This window comes from Monodelphis domestica, chromosome 2 (genome assembly GCF_027887165.1).
Source record: "Monodelphis domestica isolate mMonDom1 chromosome 2, mMonDom1.pri, whole genome shotgun sequence".
Lineage (NCBI taxonomy): Eukaryota > Metazoa > Chordata > Mammalia > Didelphimorphia > Didelphidae > Monodelphis > Monodelphis domestica.
The window spans coordinates 346,476,709-346,495,171 of NC_077228.1; the positions used below are offsets into that span (position 1 = coordinate 346,476,709).

The following is an 18,463-nucleotide window of genomic DNA, read 5'->3' on the forward strand; positions in this document are numbered from 1 at the left end:
GCTGTGTGAATACAATGTTTTATTTTCTTCATCTTGTCCTACCCTGGTGGTTTTCCAATGCTTTCAAACCCATGGGAGCATTCCTTAAGTTTGCAATTTCTAAGTTGAGTCAGAATTTAGACATCTCCAAAGCCTTTTAGACTGAAACATTTAGGACAGGGAGTTAAGATTATAACTAAGTTTTAATACCTTTCTCATGGAAAATGTGAACCTGTTCCCCTGGGACAGTAAAAAAAGAAGGGAAAAGGGGGGAGGGGGATGGCCACATTAGAAAGAAGTGAATTCAAGGTGTATATTTATGTATATGCTTATAAAGGTGCTTGGGGAGGGGCATTTCTCTAGTCTTCATAAAGCGAGATTATCTCCCTTCAGAAGGGCACCTAACTTTCACTAATTTCCCATAGGAAGTTGCCAATCTATGATTACTAATACTAATTAATGCATGTTGAGGAATAATGCACAATTTCATCCCATACAATAGTAAAATACAAGTTTGTCTGAAAGGGCAATAATTAGCAGTTGGGGGAACCTGAAAAGTTTTTATGAGGAAGATGATGCTTGAAGATGAAAAAAAGATCCTTATAAAGGTGTGCTTTCCAAGCTTGTGGGATGAACTGTGCAAGAGTGTGTACATAGGAGGATCTTATCTGAGGAACAAAAAGTCCAGTTTGTCCGGATAGTGGAGTGAAGAGTTGATGATGGTGTAAACCTTAAAAATTCTTAGACTTATGAATGTTGGAAATTTCCCCATTGGGAAATTTCATACTTGAAAAAATTTCCTACTGATAGTAAGAACTCTTGGAATATGAAACTCCTTGGCATGGGAGGATCCTTCTCCTCCCTACTTAAGACTACTTTAGGACAAAAACCTTTTGCTAAACAATGGAAAGGGCTTTGACCTATGCTTAAGCATAGAACAGGAAGTTCTTTGAGTCATGATTGATTTTAGAATTGATACACTAGAGATACTTGGAATGACAGAACCAGGTCTTGGAAACTACAATCTCCACCCTACTCAGTCTAACAGGATTTAGGAAGGGCTGTAGCATAGATCAGACCTCTGGGCGGTCCTGGGTTAAGCGAGAGCCACCATTGGCACAGGGGAGACATCGACAGTGATTGGTAGATGTGAGAACTGAGGGGAGGAGACTTAGATTGTGTCCTTAAAGATAGCGGGGTCTGAGGACAGAGAGGAGGAGGTTGCTCTGAAGGAGTCTGAGAGGAGAGAGGTCCTGGAGGGAGAGCTCCTGGAGAGGTCTTGAAGGAGGCTGTGGAAGGTGGAGCCTGAGGTTGGCATGAGAAGCCTTACCTAGAGAGATCTTGGGTGAGTGATAAAACCAACTGACTGATTTATTCATTCTTACTTTCTCTCTTTTTCTATTGATTAATCAGTGTATTATAAATTAAATTTCTCTATAAAACCCAGTTGGCTTGGGCATATTCATAAATTGGGAATATATTCCCTGGCGACCATCTTATATTTATATAAAACCAAGACACAGTAGAAAACATATTTCAGCGGTCATAATTGTTATATATTTCCCTTGTTCCCAAACATTTTAATTATCACAGTTTATGGCTCCCACTCTCTTATCTACAACTATTTAACGCTCAAAACTATTTTAAATCTAACAATGGTCAGTGCAGAAAGATAGTTTTGGGCCAGCCTGAGAATGAGTTTAAAAACTTAAAAAGGGGCAGGTAGGTGGTTCAGTGGATAGAGAGCCAGGCAGGAGGACCCGAGTTCAAATGTGACTTCAGACACTTCCTAGTTGTGTGACCTGGGCAAGTCACTTAAATCCTCACTGCCTAAGCCTATACCTATCTTCTTCCTTGGAACCAAAAACTGATTCCAAGACTGAAGGGATGGGTAAAAAAAAAAATTACCTTTACTATGTAGATTATTTTGATTATGCTAATATGGACAGAGAGAGGTATGTGTCCCCTGATAGGATGCAAGTTCATTGAGGATAGGTTCTTTTCATCTTTTTATCCTTAATGCCTAGCATATGGTACCTGGTAACAAGTGCTTAATACAATCTCCCCAGAACCCTGGTCTTTCTTGCTTCCATCCATTCATATCATATAAGGTATTGCAGATTTTTTATGTACTAAGATTACTAATACAGCTAGGTAGCACAGCCTAGCGTCTGGAAGTTTCAAATTAAATTCTGACCTCAGATACTTAGATATGTGATCCTGGACAATTACTTGTTTGCCTCAATTTCCTGTAAAAAGTTTAATTTGTAAAATGGGGACCATGATAACTCCCAGCATTGTTCGGAAGATCAAATGAAGTAAGGGTAAAGTGTATAATGGCACAGTGCTTGATACATAGTAAGCCCTATATAAGTGTTAACTATTATTATCATTATATTAAAAAGCAGTTCAGAGGTGATTTCTAACTGGAATGGGGAGAAAGAGAGGAATGAGATCAGGGAAGATTCCACAGAGGTTGAATCTGACCTGAATATTTTAGAATGGCTGAATAAATTACACATTATTTAGCACATAAAGTTTTACAAAGACCTTCCCTCACACCAGTGCTAAGAGGTTGTGCCAATATTATTTGTATTTTTTAGAAGAGGGAACTGAACCTTTGAATAACTTGTTACTTAAGTTATTACTTAAGGTCACAAATGTGAAGTGCTTACTAGAGGCAGGATTTGAATTTAGGTTTCAGATGCCACCTCCTGATCTCCCCAGTTATAAGCAATATCCCTTTTGCAATTATTTTGTATTCACTTATTTGTATACATGCTGAAACTTCTCATAAAGGCAAACTTCCTTACAGGAGATACTTTTTTCTTGGCATTCCTAGCAGCCTTTATTAAATTGAATTCTAATAATGTTGAAATGTTTTGGGATTCTTGACTTAAATTTCCATGAATTTTCCTGTATCAGCAAATTAGATTACCATGCCACATATGCCTTTTATCCAGGACTTTTGATAAAAATGTCAAATAGTCCAAAACCACGAACAGATCTTCAGGGCATTCTACTTAAGAACTCCAAGTTAGCACTGACCCATTTATGTCCACCCTTTGAGTTGTCAACCAGTTCTAAATCCATTTAAATATATTCCTCCTCCTTGTACCCAAGGAGAGCATGAGAGATTTTGTCAGTTAATATACTGAAAGGCAGAATGGTGTATGGTTAATAGCTTAAAACAAGGGGCCACATGATGTAAAATAATATGGATGGAATAAGATGATATTCCAAACTCATGAATGTTGTTTTACTCCATGGCTTTCTAAATTGGATTAGAGAAATGTGTCTAAGAGTACCACGTGAAAAAAAAATCTGTTTTTTTGTTTTTGGTGGCCAGTATATTAAATATTTATCATCTACCTAAAATGGCAACCAAAAGATGAATTTGACTTTAACTTACTTTAGAACTATCCAAAACAAGGAAGACAGTAATCTTGTCTTATTTAAACCATGTGAGTATCCATATCCAGTTCTGGGTAACCATATTTTAGGGAAAGGTCATTAACAAACTACAGAAGGTAACTAGAAATTATATCAATACCAGCCCAAGGCCTTTGGGATGCTTAGCTTGAAGAAGACTGGGTTGAGGCAAAGAAGAGAATGACACAATTATTGTGATGGAATCTTTGTAGTGCTATCATGTAGAAATTGAAATGACTTATTCCACTTGGTCACCGAGGGCAGAAATAAGGACCAGAAGGGTAGAAGTAGAAGGTAGATTAGATTTCAATAAGGAAAAAACATCAGAATTAAAGCTCTTCCAAAGTGGAATTAGCTCTGACACAGGAAATGGAAAATTCTCTATCATTTTAAGTCTTCCCGTACAGTCTTCCTGAACAATCACTTCTTGGTTCTTGTAGAGGTGACCCATGATTCATGAAGGGGTCAGACTGGATGATCCATTTTTAGAATTTGTCATTTCTCGCTTTCGATAATAGGCTTTCACATTTTAGAAACACGATCAGACTATTTTTCCTTCCAGCCATCTTCTTTAGGGGAAAATTAGGAGTGAGAAAGGACAGAAAGAGAAGGCCGAGGCCTTTCATGGCTCATAGGCTAAGAATCTATCCAATAAGGATTTACCCTTACTAACTAGTGATGGTAAACCTTTTAGAGACCACATGCTGTGTCCCAACTTCCCAGACTGCATACAGAGCCCCCTATCCCACCCTGAAACAATGGATCCTGTATGGAGGGCCACTTTTCAGGATGTTGTTGACCACCTTAGGCAGCTCTCTTCAGAAAAAGACAGGTGGGAAAGATTCTTGGGCCAGCAAGTCCTGCCATCATTTCATTGGGGGGAGGAAACACAGCTTAAACAGGGGTCTAGAATAAGACGAGCTTCTCTTTTTTGAAAACAAAATTGTCCTTTGGGGCAGCTAATCATCATCTGAGTTCAGGTCAAGTCTGGGCTTTGCAAGAATTGCTTTACCAGTGATTCGGGTCTGGCTGCAGTTTGCCTGTCTGTAAGTCTCCTAGGTGAGGGCAATGTTGCCAGGGGGCCTTCATGTTCCCCTCAGCCTTGGAGTGGGGGGAATCTTGGAGTTTCCTTCCCTTCAGGAAGCCAGAACTTGTGCACTTGCTGAAACTCTCTGATGGGGGTGGGGGTTGCTGGAGGCAGGTCTTGATGGCCCCTAAAAATGGAGGAGCCCCAGAGAGAGGGAAGGTGAGGCTCCACAGGCCCAAGGGCAGGGAGTTTGTGTGAGCCTCTGACCCCTTTCCTTCCTTCTTGCCACCCAGGGCAGCTGCAGGGGATCAGCCTGCTCCTCCTCCAAGGCCCAGGTATCGAGTCTCCCTCTCAGCCTTAGCCTCCTCTCCTGAAGGAGGAGAATCAGGGCAGATAGGGGAAGGACAAAGGGAGGGGAGAGGCCCGAGTGCTCTGCTCAGGGGAGTAAGCACAGTGGGTCAGGGAGGTGCAGTAGAGAGGGAGAAGGGAGCAGCTCCGCCAGAGTCCCTCTGCCTTTCTAATAACTAACACTGCTGGGGACAGTGCTCACTGTCCTAGACCAAAGCCTAATACTTTGTCCCTTGGTTTCCAACTAGCATCTTTTGCTATTGTGATCCAACACTGCTGTGCGTTCCTCATCCTATCTCTAACATTTACTCTGTGACCATGGTCAGTCCTATATGCCTTGGTCTCAGCTATAAAATGAGGATTTTAATACCTGTAATACCTACTTCACAGGGTTATGAGCCTTGGATGAGGTACTATATGTGAAGTAAAATGTTATATAAATGTCAGCCATTATCATTAGCTAACCCTGTAATTTGAAGACAGACCGACCCTTCAACCCTTCCTCCCAATCCCCCCTTCTCAGAAGAGTACTTCTCAATTGGTAACCAGCTTTAGATTTCAGGCTACCATTTCATTCTATTAAGAATGGCTATAAATTACATACAACAGGAATACATCTTTTTATTTTCCAAGAATAGAAGCTGCATAGCTTTTGCAAGGAAAAAAAATCATGTACATGCTTTAGGACACTTGGTTAAACAACAAATAATCTGTCTTTAATGACCACCTCAGACAAGTGGCAAACTTCACAGTGTCAAATACATATAGTGGGATATTCATATCATGGCATGTTTATTACTACAAAATATCTTTCTGACATTAGACACCAGCAACATTTAAAAATTGTTATTAAATAGAACAAAGAACACAGTTTCAAGTATTCAAGTACTGTTTTTTGGCTGAATAGAAACCCTCCCAAGAACCATGAACATATTTTGACTGCAAAAATAAATTCAGCTGCTCAATATTTCCCAAACATAGCATTTCCTTCTTAGAAATAAGCCTCATTTCTCACTGCTCAAAAGTATGAGGAACTGCTTTTCCTATCACATCCAACAGTTAAGAAAAATATCAGCTAAAGAAATAAATTACTACAACAATGGAGATAAACAGTGGCACTGAGATATCGGGGGGGAAAAAGCAACAGGCAAAAATAACCTTTACATCATTGCATAGTCACTTACAGTAGCAAATGGGAAGGAGCAGCAAAGACAGGACACAAAAACCCATTTCCACAAGGCCTAAAAACTGCTGTGAAAGTTAACTAGAATCCACAGTGCTTCGATAAGATACAAGAACACAGAAAGCACATGGCATCTCCCTTCTAGGACAGTTCACTACCTTCACACTAATTCTGATAAGAAATGGTCTCTTATACTCAAAACCCACCAGCCTAATCAGTTGTCATAGTCACTTAGGATTGGTGAATACATGATGCAGGCTTATTAAGGCAAAGCTGCAACAAGGGAAAGGTGGAAAGGGCAGCTACTCTTCTTCCTGCTATTGAGGAAAAGCTGATCAGCTCTCCTGTCTACACTCTTACATCCTTGACAGCTGCTCTCCAAGGCTGCTGCTAGTACCCCTTACCCAAAAAATCCTCCAAGCTTGTTGTTCTAAGCTGAAAAGAATGGGGATGCTTGAGAGAACAGATGTTCCAAGAGTTTTGGGACATAAGGTCAATTATGTGATTTCCCCTTGGGTAATAATGATTCTGGGGCAGGTGTATGAAGATGGTGGAACTCCCCTATGACTTCAAAGATGAGGCTATGCTGAAAACAATGTTTCCACCAATGCTCTCCCTACATTTTTTCCCTAAGCTTAGAAGCGCCCCAATCTCAGGAAGAGGTCCTTAAATTCTGATGAATGGCATCAAATTAAAATGTAAATACTATTTTCATCATTGTAGACAAAATTGTGACATCTTGTAAATGAGCACTGAGTTCACCTAAGAACAAGGATCCAAAAATATCACATCTGAAACCTCTTTAACTTTAGAAAGAGCTGTCCAACTGGGAGCATTTGGTGATGAGGAATACTGTTCTAATCATGCTACAGATGAAGAGCTGGCTTCAGGCTCTGCTGTCAAGTTTTAGGGGCCATCAGAGGCTGTCACCAGCTCAAACCACTGTCTGAGAGCATCACCAAGTGTCTCAGGAAGTGCATTCACATCTCGAAGGATTAGATAGAAGGGGAAAGGGAACTCCTCTATGTAAGAGTGAATTTCTGGCAGCTCTCCTGGTCCTTTGAATACTGGAACTTTAATGTCCAAGATGGAATCCTGCCAATATGAACATAAAGAGAAAAACACAGCAATGAAGTGAGACATATATGATATATTTCCATGGTTTTCTGAATAGAGACAAAATGACTTTTAACACAGGTAAATGAAAGAGGGAATAAAATTGTATTGGCAAGTATACCTCAGAGGAAGAAAACACAGCATTGCTGGTTTAGTCATGTAGGTTTAGTCGGTCATGACTGGCTCTTGATTTAAGAACTTTAGAATTTCTCAAACTAAATTCCTGATTATTAAAGTGGCTCCTGTTTCTATTTATATAATCATTTCATATTGAAAGGGGGGGTAGATCTCTCAGTACATTAGGGTAACCCCCACTATTATCCAATTTCTCTACTCCTACAGGAATCCTGTCAAGCCAAGTGTCACCAAAGAATCATTAAAATTAAGATGATTTCAGCTTCTATGAATTTATAATAAATAACTTCACCTAGGTTTCCAAGATGGCTCAATGACACTTTTACCTTATGTTACTGATTTCTATTTCAAATATTTTCTTTTCTATGAAAATGCTGAAATAGCAAGTGATTGGTTTCCCTTTTCACTGAAAAGACAGACTATCTGATGTGAACTAGTCTTTTCCTGCTAAAAATACCCTGACACCATTGTTTATTCTGACTTTCTTTCTGGTTCCAAACCATAGATCCCCTTCTACCTCATCTTCTATAGGATCTTTGTATGGTCTAGCAATTAATCTCTCTGACTCGTGCATCTTTACTACCATCTTCCTTTCCACTAGCTCCAATTACTTATATGTTTAGGCCTCTGAAATCCTAAAAAAAACCTTCTCAACCTACTTACTTTCTCAAATCCTTCTCCCCAGAGTTATTGAACTTCTGAAAAAAATTAAACCCAATACTTCTAAACAGCCAATGTTAAACCTTATAATGATTAATACTTTCATGATCCCCATCTACCTCTTGAACCACCTACTCTTTCATTCCTCTCTAGGTTCTGTCCTTGATTCTGAACTTCTTTCTCTACCATTCCCCAAAGGCCTTCTCATCATGAAAGATCCCTTGACCTGTGATTGGCACTATTATCTGTTCTAAATATTTGCTGAATAATGACTGAATAAATATAAAAATACCCCAAAAGCTGATAGGCACAAGGTGAAGAAAATACTCCCTATTTCATGCCAAAGTTACTTTATAAATCACTAATTTTCTGAACCATGTATTATTACTTCAACCTCCCAAAAATTCCCAGCCATACATTTTAACACAATGCCATTTGGATGCACAGTGCTTGAAACAAAGCATACTTTGGCTAAGTATTTTAAGAGAATATTGGAGCTCATTGCCATTAGGCAGATTGTCACAGATATCATTGCTAGTAAATGAGGAAACGGGTAATGAACATTTTTTTTTGTTTGTTTTTTGTTTTTTTAAGGGTGTCTAAATCCGTCTTTAAGAATGGCTAAACACACTTAAGATTTGGAGTTAGCTCTTTTAAGTCAGGGCTTGTTTCACTTTAGTCTTCCAGTCTCTAGCAAATCATATAAATATCTGTCAGATGTAATTGAAGACAAAAAGGGATCAGCAAATAACAAGGTTCTATCTAATAGGGAAGTCATAGGGAAAATCTGTCAAACACACACTTTCCTGCTGGCACCCACTTACCCGAGAATTGGGATTGTCCAATATGACAAAGATGACAAATATGTTTGCATTGCGGGCAGTCTGGACTGCAGCTGTAACTCGGTCTTTACCCTCCAAGAAAAGGCCTCGGCCATCAGAAACTATGAGAAGCAGCTGTGCTGTTTCTAGGTATTAGAATGTACATAGGAGAAGGAAGAAAATGGATCTTTTGAATAATTCAATTACCCATACTGGGGAAAAAATCTGGTTACTTTTAGAAGCTGTGCCAATATTATCACAATTAAACAGAAAAATCCAGAAATTGGAATAATAAAATAGAAGAGGTATAAGTCTTATGAAAAAGATAAGAAACCTTGGGGTTTTATTTGCAGGGAGAGGTATTCAGTTTCTACCTACTACCTGAATGCCAGGCTACAAACAAGACAGTGGGGATAAGTATAGAGCAGTGAAAGCAGATATAAAATGTATTTAAATATCTTTGTATTCCCAAACCACGCTTAAATGGGGAAAGGAGAGGAGGGGGAGGAAACACAAGAGATACCAGAGGGGGAAGGAAGTGAGGTTAGGTTCACTTGTGTATTGCTCTATATGATGAAAATTTGACTTTATGCCCAGAAACTTCTTTCATTGTCTTGAAATTACCATCCAACCCACTTGAGTTCTTTTTAATGAAAGGTTCCCTCAAGTGCAGACAGAGACAGTAACAATTTTGCCTGTTGTGTGGCAAATAGGCTGAAAATGGGGAACAAGAAGGTAACTATTTATTACCAAAAAGAACAAAACAGGACTCACCCGAACTGATGTTTTGAGAGAGCTGCTGTGCAGCAGTAAACATGCTTGCTGACAATTCTAGAAACTAAATAGGAAATAGAAAAATGGCAAGAAAATTCTTTGGTTATTTCTTGCCCTGAAGTACAAAAATGACTTCAACCCCTATTTCTTGACTATAGATGTTCAAGTAGAAACCTTCCACCCTGCTAACACTGAAAAGCTTCAGAAGCTGCTCCCCAGCACTTTGCAGTACTTCTGAGACCTGGCCAAGATAAATACTAGGAAATAGAGCTTTGTTCTATAAAGGAGAGCTAAAGAGTAAAGGATATGCCCTTCCCCATCATAGTTTTCAAAAGGAACAGTGCATTTTGTTGAGTCAATAAGAAAAACATAATAGCAAGAAAAACAATAAACTATAAAGTCTAAAGACAAAATCATCAACTAGAGGAGAGAGTTCTGCTCTATAACTGCTAGGATGATTTAGAAAATGATAAAAGGCCTTTGGACATTGTCTTTCTGAAACTTGGAACTGTAGTGACCCTTGATCCTCACTCCATATAATAGTCACTAAGAACAGATAAATTATAAATACTCCAAGATTCTCAAGACACAAGGGACCACAATACATTTAATTATTTTTTAGGTTATAAACCCATCTCTAGAACCAGTTCTAAAATGCAGTATTTGCAAATACCACTTGACTCATTCCAGGAGATCCACTACAAAGAATCACCTAAAGTCTTCCTTTTTCCTTATAATTTTTCCCCATTCCTCTATATCACTTCACTCCACAAAGTATTTTAAGTTATTCAGAAGAGCAAAACATTTTGAGGGAGGAAAAATGTAAGCATCAAACTGTAATTATAGGTAAATTAATCCATGGGATATTTAGAGAATTTGGAAAATAGTTCAAATCCTTCTATGATTCTAAGGAAATGTCCATATTTGTTTTCTATAATAATTTTATATTGATTATCAATTAATTGGGGAACTTGATATGATTCGGGAATTCTGCCTATCCTATATTACTTTTAAAACAGCAGTATTTAATAAAGAGGTACTAGACTATGGGTAGAGAGTGATATATGTATACACACACATACTATGAGACCATATGGTGCTATCTATCTATCTATCTATCTATCTATCTATCTATCTATCTATCTATCTATCTATCCACACACACACTATATGGTGCTGATTGCTTTTACTGAACTGCTTTTCCCATCCCTCTTTTTTATTCTTTGTTACAAGGGATGGCTTGATAGTAAGCTTAAAGTAGAGAGAGAATATTCAGAAATAAGAATGACATAAAAAATTAAGGACAATTTAACAATTAAAGAAAATAACTGCCTAACACTATTAAACCCAAATAACATTTGCACTTTTCCCCATACCTGAGCAATCTTAGTTTTCTTTTGCTGGAATTTGCAGAACTGTAGTATTCGGGTTCCTGACTGATCATTAAACTGTTCATGGAATGGATGCAGCAGCTGAACAGTTTCCCCAAAGCTTGGAGAGGAAAAAAAAAACAAAGCAAAATATGTTTCTGGTAATGATCTAAACAATCAAACCTCAATTTTATCTGGATTTTTTTCCTCACAATCAAACAGCATCCTTACCTGTATACAGCAATCTGACCCACTTCCAAAAGGGCCAGAGCATTTCCAATAACAGCCAATGACTCATATGCAAGCTATAAAAAGATAAAGGAGTTGAAAAAAGTGCCTACTATTCATGAGGCACTGTGTTAATAAGTAAGTGCTTTACAAATTTTTATTTTCATTTGATCCTTACATTAACCCTATGAGGTAGGTATTATTATTAACCCTATTTTTATAGTTGCATGATCTGAGGCAGAGTAAGTGGCTCACATAATCCTAGAGTGTCTGAGATTCTCCACATTAGTGCTTATCTAAGACAAAATCTCCAAGAAGGTAACCCCCCAAAAAATGGTGTTTTTTTTAAAACTATAGAGGAAAACAATCTCTTGTATAGATAGGCCCTAATCAAAGCCAATTTTAGATCAATCAGGGTTAAATAAAATAGAATACAAAAATATACTGGGGGAGGGAAGGCCCAAGAGTGGAGAGTTACTTATATTTTATAGCACATAACATAATACTATCATGCAAGAGCAATTAACTATCTTTCTCTAGCAATAGATTAGAACAATGGTTTTCAAACTTCGTTTCTGTTTATTTTAGAAAATGCTAATGAAACACATAAAATTTTGGGTGCTATTGGCGTAGTGATGCCTTTACTAATCTGCGACCCAAAAAAGTATATTGTGGATTCATTTAAAATTTTCTGTACTATGATAATACTTCAAAGATAGTTTGTCTTATGCATTGTCTTAGCAAGTTGAACCTGTTTAGATTCAAATGACTAGATAGATGATTAATAGCACAGTTCAGTTTAAAAATTATTGGATAAATTATAACTGTCAAAATTATTCCCAATAATCTCAAAACTGTTTGTGGATCAAAAAAAAAAAAGGCAAATAGAACTTACTATTCTATGCTAAAAGACGCACTTCAAACTGGGTCTCAATTATAGTACTGGTCCTTTAATGAACTGAGTAGTACTGTTACCAACTCAAATCCACCTCTCTAAAGGCAATTTAAAAAATGTGTTGACTGCCTTATCACCAATGTGCCCAATGTGTAAATTATCTTATTTGTTTTTTCTCTTTACCTGTTTGGTGTGGTTGTCTATCATGCTAGAGGAATCATCAATGGCCAAACAAATCTGATATTGGCGTTTACTGGGCTTGGTCCTTCGAAGCCAAATTTTGTCCTTCCGAAACTGACTGGCAATGTAAGGAATAACCTTCCGCATATTCAGTCGTTTTCCTGTTCGATAGTCTCCTCTGAGTATTTATTGGGAAAATGATACACATTAGTCTATCACTTGAAAAGTATTTTAAAAAACCACAACTTTAATGTCAGCTTACAAATCAAACTCAAAAGGTATTAAAAGTATCGTTAGCTGAAAGATTCAAACGATGCCAATCACAGTTAAAAATTTGAATGGGTAGTGATGCAGAGCGAGAGGAGCAGAACCAGGAGAACATTGTACACAGAGACTAATACACTGTGGTATAATCGAACGTAATGGACTTCTCCATTAGTGGCGGTGTAATGTCCCTGAACAACTTGCAGGGATCCAGGAGAAAAAAACACCATTCATAAGCAAAGGATAAACTATGGGAGTGGAAACACCGAGAAAAAGCAACTGCCTGAATACAGAGGTTGAGGGGACATGACAGAGGAGAGACTCTAAATGAACACTCTAATGCAAATACTATCAACAAAGCAATGGGTTCAAATCAAGAAAACATCTAATGCCCAGTGGACTTACGCGTCGGCTATGGGGGGTGGGGGGGAGGAAAAGAAAATGATCTATGTCTTTAACGAATAATGCTTGGAAATGATCAAATAAAATATATTTAAAAAAAAAAGAAAAAAAAGAAAAATGCAAATAAAGCAACTCAAACATCAAAAAAAAAAATGTGAATGGGTAGAGTCGTAGCCAGGCAAACATAAAATGAATTTTAAAAAGCAACATTTTATATAAAATAGTTTAAAAATCAAAATCACAAACAAACATGCTCCTGGATCCAGACCTTCATGGCAATGGCTTTGATATATACACAAAATTAATAACTTACAAAATGAACACAAGTATGGCAAGCATCAGCTAATGTTTTTCAATAGAGGTTAATGAATGAGCTGTATTAATACTAAACAAAATTCCTGACACAAATTACATAGAATACCCCATAATAAACCTTACTCCAAGTCACATGAAATATTCAGAATGCCAGCAATACAACAGTATACTCTTTCCCTTTAACTAGGTTATATTTGTAAGTATGCAAGTGGATAGACTCTTAACAACTGCCAAAATCACAAAGTTTTCTATACACTATAGGTATTTGGTGAGCATTACTTAATTACTTGAAAATACAACTTACTTTAGCTTGGCTGCTTGGGTAGGCTCCAGGATGAGTCGAAGTTGCTCACAGAGCTGCTGTGAGAGAGGGGCAGTCAGGACAAGGTACTGCTGCCACATCTCAGCTGCTGCCTTCTCCTAGGACAAAGAATAGAGAAACCCTCATTACTTCAGTGTAAATCACAAAGGCACTTGAAAAGGAACCTTTGCAAGAAGTGCCCAAATAGCAATTTTTATTTATTTTTAGCTCTATGCTAACTCAATTACCTTGCCTTGTGCTCCTAATCCTAAAACACTTCATTCCATGAAGAATATGTAACCACTCAATTCTAACTGAGGTAAGGAAAAAACTCTATAGGAGAAGATACTCAATAACTCACATTTCTAAATGCTACAATAGCTGCTTTTATTTGCAAGATTCTTTTTTGAATTTTAGTGGATGGGTGCTATTAAGAGCCAATCACCTCATCATAGTCCCAAAAGGACATGTTTCCAAAAGTGAAGTTGCAACACAAGTACAAGTACCTCCAGGAATTAATCTAGCAAATTATTACCCATCCCACCTGACCAGCATGTTTTTTCCAAAACATATGCACATGCACCTGTGTGGGTATAATGAGCACTTTAAAAGATCTTTAAAAAGTCATTAATAATAACAACTCTTCCTTGATTAAACCAAGACTGACAAATGTAGGGGGACTGCTTTTACCTCCTTTCCCTCACCCTCATTCATGAACTACAGCTTTTGACCACTACATGCTTCACGAGTGCTTACATCAAAGGCAAAGGAAGAGAAACCGAAGCAGCTTGAACAAATGAATTTTGTAATTTCTTATTTCAGATAGAAGGTACAATGGTTAAAGTGGCTGAAACTGTTGAATAAAACAAAGCTTTTAAGGTTTCAATTATCCATGCCACTGCTGGGATATGAAGTTTTCTAAGTCTTTAAAATAACTGATCTGCCTTAAGAGTTTTCATAACAAGAACCCTGGGAATATAGTTCGTTGGAAAGGCTCTGGACTTAAAGAGTCAAAAGAACTGGTTTCAATCTGAGATCTGCCATCATAAGCTATGTGACCTCTGGCTCATAACTTTTCCTCACTGGGAAGGCTGAAGGAAGTCTTCTATTAAGATGGAAGACCCTCATCCTTATCACTTGCCCTGCCACAGAATGAACCCTGGGGACCACTAGGTTTTGATGTCCATTTTGTATTTGTACCTTTAAAGATCTTCTGTCTTTACCTACCCCAGTTAAAAGGTGGACTCTTTAAGAGTAGGAACTCCCCTGATTTTTGATTTGTGTCAACAGCACTTGGCATAGTGCCTGACACACAGTAAGAGCTTAATAAATATTTCCATCCTATCATTCACCTGTAAAACGACCTCTAAAAGCCCTTTTTGTCTTTAAATTGTTAGTATTTTGAAGTCTGAGGATTTTTCATGTCAGGTCCTTGTCTAAAGAAAATCTAAAAAGGTCACTCACTTCAGCTGGGCATCCAGGCTCTTGCTTTTGCCAGGTTTCAAGCTGTCTTTCCAGCTCCTGCCTTAGTTCCCCAACATCTTTCTCAATGTACTAAGAAGAAAAAGTCAGAGATTAGTTCAGTCAAGAATGTGCTCCATGTGCCTGTAATAGGACATTTCTTCCTCAATTTTTTCCCAATGGAAGCTAAGTGCCCTGTGTACCACAAACTGTAAAAAAGAATGAAAGGGGGATTTTATCCCAGAAATGGATATGTTTTCTGGAAAGTGCTGAAGACAGTGCTGAGTGCTCCCTCTTTCTTCATAGCCTGTAACACCAATGGAAAGAGTATATTATCCTATTACTTTACCATGATCACAATGCAACCTGCTTTCTTTTTTTCCCCCAAAAAAATTTGGTAGTTCTTTTATTTTATTTTACATATTTTCCCATGATTCATTTTCTTTCCCTCCCTTCTTTGCTCCCCTTCAGTGAAACAGACTTGGCATAAGTGACCTCAGCAAGACAGTCTATGATAAATCCAAAGATCTCAGCTTTTGGGACAAAACTCCACTATTTGACAAAAACTGCTGGGAAAATTAGAAAACAGGATGGGAGAGATTAGGTTTAGATCAACATCTCAACACCCTACACTAAGATCAACTCAGAATGCATGAATGATTTGAATATAAAGAAGGAAACTATAAGTAAATTAGGTGAACACAGAATAGTATATTTGTCAGAAATTTGGGAAAGGAAAGATTTTTAGACCAAGCAAGATTTAGGGGAAAAAAAATATCACAAAATATAAAAATAATTTTAATAATATTAAATTAAAAAGTTTTTGTACAAACAAAACCAATGCAACCAAAATTAGAAGGGAAGCAACAAATTGGGAAACATCTTTATAACAAAAATCTCTGACAAACGTCTAATTACTCAAATTTATAAGGAGCTAAATAAATTATACAAAAAAATCAAGCCATTCCCCAATTGATAAATGGGCAAGGGACATGAATAGGCTATTTTCAGATAAAGAACTCAAAACTATTAATAAGCACATGAAGAAGTGCTCCACATCTCTTATAATCAGAGAGATGCAAATCAAAACAACTCTGAGGTATCACCTCACACCTAGCAGATTGGCTAACATGATAGCAAAGGAAAGTAATAAATGTTGGAGGGGATGTGGCAAAGTGGGGACATTAATGCATTGCTGGTGGAGTTGTGAATTGATCCAACCATTCTGGAGGGCAATTTGGAACTATGCCCAAAGGGCGCAAAAAGACTGTCTGCCCTTTGATCCAGCCATAGCACTGCTTGGTTTGTACCCCAAAGAAATAACAAGGAAAAAGACTTGTACAAGAATATTCAGAGCTGCGCTCTTTGTGGTGGCAAAAAATTGGAAAATGAGGGGATGCCCTTTAATTGGGGAATGGCTGAACAAATTGTGGTATCTGTTGGTGATGGAATACTATTGTGCTCAAAGAAATAATGAACTGGAGGAATTCCACGTTAACTGAAACAACCTCTAGGAAGTGATGCAGAGTGAAAGGAGTAGAATCAGGAGAACATTGTACACAGAGACAGATAACACTGTGGCACAACTGAATATAATGAACTTCTCTACTAGCAGCAATGCAATGATCCAGGACAATCCAGAGAAAGATTAGAAAGAATGCTATCCACATCCAGAGGAAGAACTGTGGGAGCAGAAACACAGAAGAAAAACAACTGCTTGATCACATGGTTCGATGGGGATATGATTGGGGATGTAGACTCTAAATGATCACCCTACTTCAAATATCAATAATATGGAAATAGGTCTTGATCAATGACACATGTAAAACCCAGTGGAAAATTGCGTAGGAGGGGATTGTTGGGAGAGGAGGGAAAGAACATGAATCTTGTAACCATGGAAAAATATTCTAAATTAGCTAATTAAATAAAATTTTAAAAAATGAAAAATAAAAAAATAAAAAGAACTCAAACTCCTTTGGCCTTATATTTATGTCCGGTTCCAATCTACCTCTCGAATGTTACCTCCTATTGCTTCCCTTCTTGCACTAGATGTTGTAACCAAACTACTTGTTGTTTCATGCACTTCACATTCCCACATCCACCTCCATGTCTCTAGAACCCACCCCCTTCCTCACCCTTGGACCTCTTGGTATCCCTCATTTCTTTTAAAGTTCAGTTCAGCGGCCACCTTCCATGAGAAACCTTTCCTGATCTCCACAGCTGTTAGTGCTCTCTTCCTCCATAAATTACTTTACCTACTTATTTTTGTCTATATCCTATCTTCCCAGAAAAAGATGAGCTCCTTGGGGATAGGGGCTATTTCCTTTTTTCTTTGTGTTCCCAGTATTTACACATAATGAGCACCTAATGCTCTGGACTAAATTTGAAAATCATTTTTAAAAGTATTATGGCAACTTCTGAAATCAATGATTTGTCAAAGAATTTTGATACCTGGAAAGTCGAGTCTGTGAGGTACTGAGGTGCTGTATGGATGCTTGACTCCCTGCTTCTCTCTTGCTTTTCATTCTCCATCTTGGAAGGTGACCTGTCTGGTCTCCGATCTTGATCTTCTTCTGACTTGGTTGGCTGGGTCTCCATGTCAGTTTCATCATTGCCTAATGTTACATGAAAACATACTATTTAAATCCCATGTTAGTATTTTATCCTGAGCTTCAACTCTTTCTTGTCAATACTTCAGTTAATTTCTCATATATTCCTTTGGCACAGTGGTTATTCCATCTTTTATTTTTCCTTAAAACATTATTTACTGACCCCTATCTTCCAGTCCTTCTTCATGGGAAGGCTTTTCCCTCCTACTTTATAAAGGAGCCTGAAGGGGACAGCTAGGTGGCCAGGCCTAGTGACAAGGTCCTGGGTTTCAATCTTACATCAGAATCTTCCTAGCTGTGTGGCTCTGGATAAGTTCTTTAATCCCTCTGTCTATCCCATACTGCTCTTCTGCCATGAAACTAATGCACAGTATTGATTCTAAGATGCAAGTAAGGGCTTAAATTAATTGATTGATTAGTTAATTACGAGTCTGAGACAAATTGGTTTAAGTTTATTGAAATATCCCCAACTCCATCTCCTCTTAACACGATCCATATATTTCTTCTCTTAGAAGAAGGCTTTCTTTATAGCTTATACAGGTATACTTTCCTTTCTTTACAGCTTATACTTCCTTCTGTTTTCTAAACTGCAACACTTCCCCTCTGTCTAAGTGTTGGTCTCACTTTTTTTTTTTAAACCCTTACCTTCTGTCTTAGATTACACAATACTGTCAATTGGTTTAAGACAGAAGTGTGGGAAGGGCTAGTCAATGGGGGTTAAGTGACCTGTTCAGTGTCACATAGCTAGGAAAGATCATTCCAGATTTGAACCCAGGATCTCTCATCTCTGGGCTGGGCTCTCAGTACACTGAGCTACCTAGCTCCCAGACCCACTATTATCTTGAATCCTTAGTGATAAAAGTCCTCTTACTCAAGTAGCAATAGTGAAAGCCACATGTCCCCCAATAAGCTAACCACAGGCTGGCTCTGCATTTTGCCCATGACTGGCTCTTTAGTAAGAAG

The 18,463-nt window shown here is 37.9% G+C and overlaps 1 protein-coding gene across 2 annotated transcripts in view; it reads right to left on the reverse strand.

Annotated features, from left to right (window-relative positions):
- Positions 1-5,382: 5,382 nt before the first annotated feature.
- The window catches only part of MDN1 (midasin AAA ATPase 1), a 214,461-nt gene continuing 201,380 nt past the window's right edge, over positions 5,383-18,463 (reverse strand). For both annotated transcript variants that reach the window (XM_007484319.3, XM_007484318.3), the window contains exons 94-102: positions 17,343-17,506; positions 14,895-14,984; positions 13,434-13,549; positions 12,152-12,326; positions 11,077-11,150; positions 10,852-10,966; positions 9,476-9,539; positions 8,705-8,847; positions 5,383-7,064 (exon numbers count right to left, since the gene is read on the reverse strand). In XM_007484319.3, the coding sequence (XP_007484381.2) occupies positions 6,876-7,064; positions 8,705-8,847; positions 9,476-9,539; positions 10,852-10,966; positions 11,077-11,150; positions 12,152-12,326; positions 13,434-13,549; positions 14,895-14,984; positions 17,343-17,506 (1,130 nt within the window). In that variant the 3' untranslated portion in view covers positions 5,383-6,875. The remainder of the gene's footprint in view (positions 7,065-8,704; positions 8,848-9,475; positions 9,540-10,851; positions 10,967-11,076; positions 11,151-12,151; positions 12,327-13,433; positions 13,550-14,894; positions 14,985-17,342; positions 17,507-18,463) is intronic.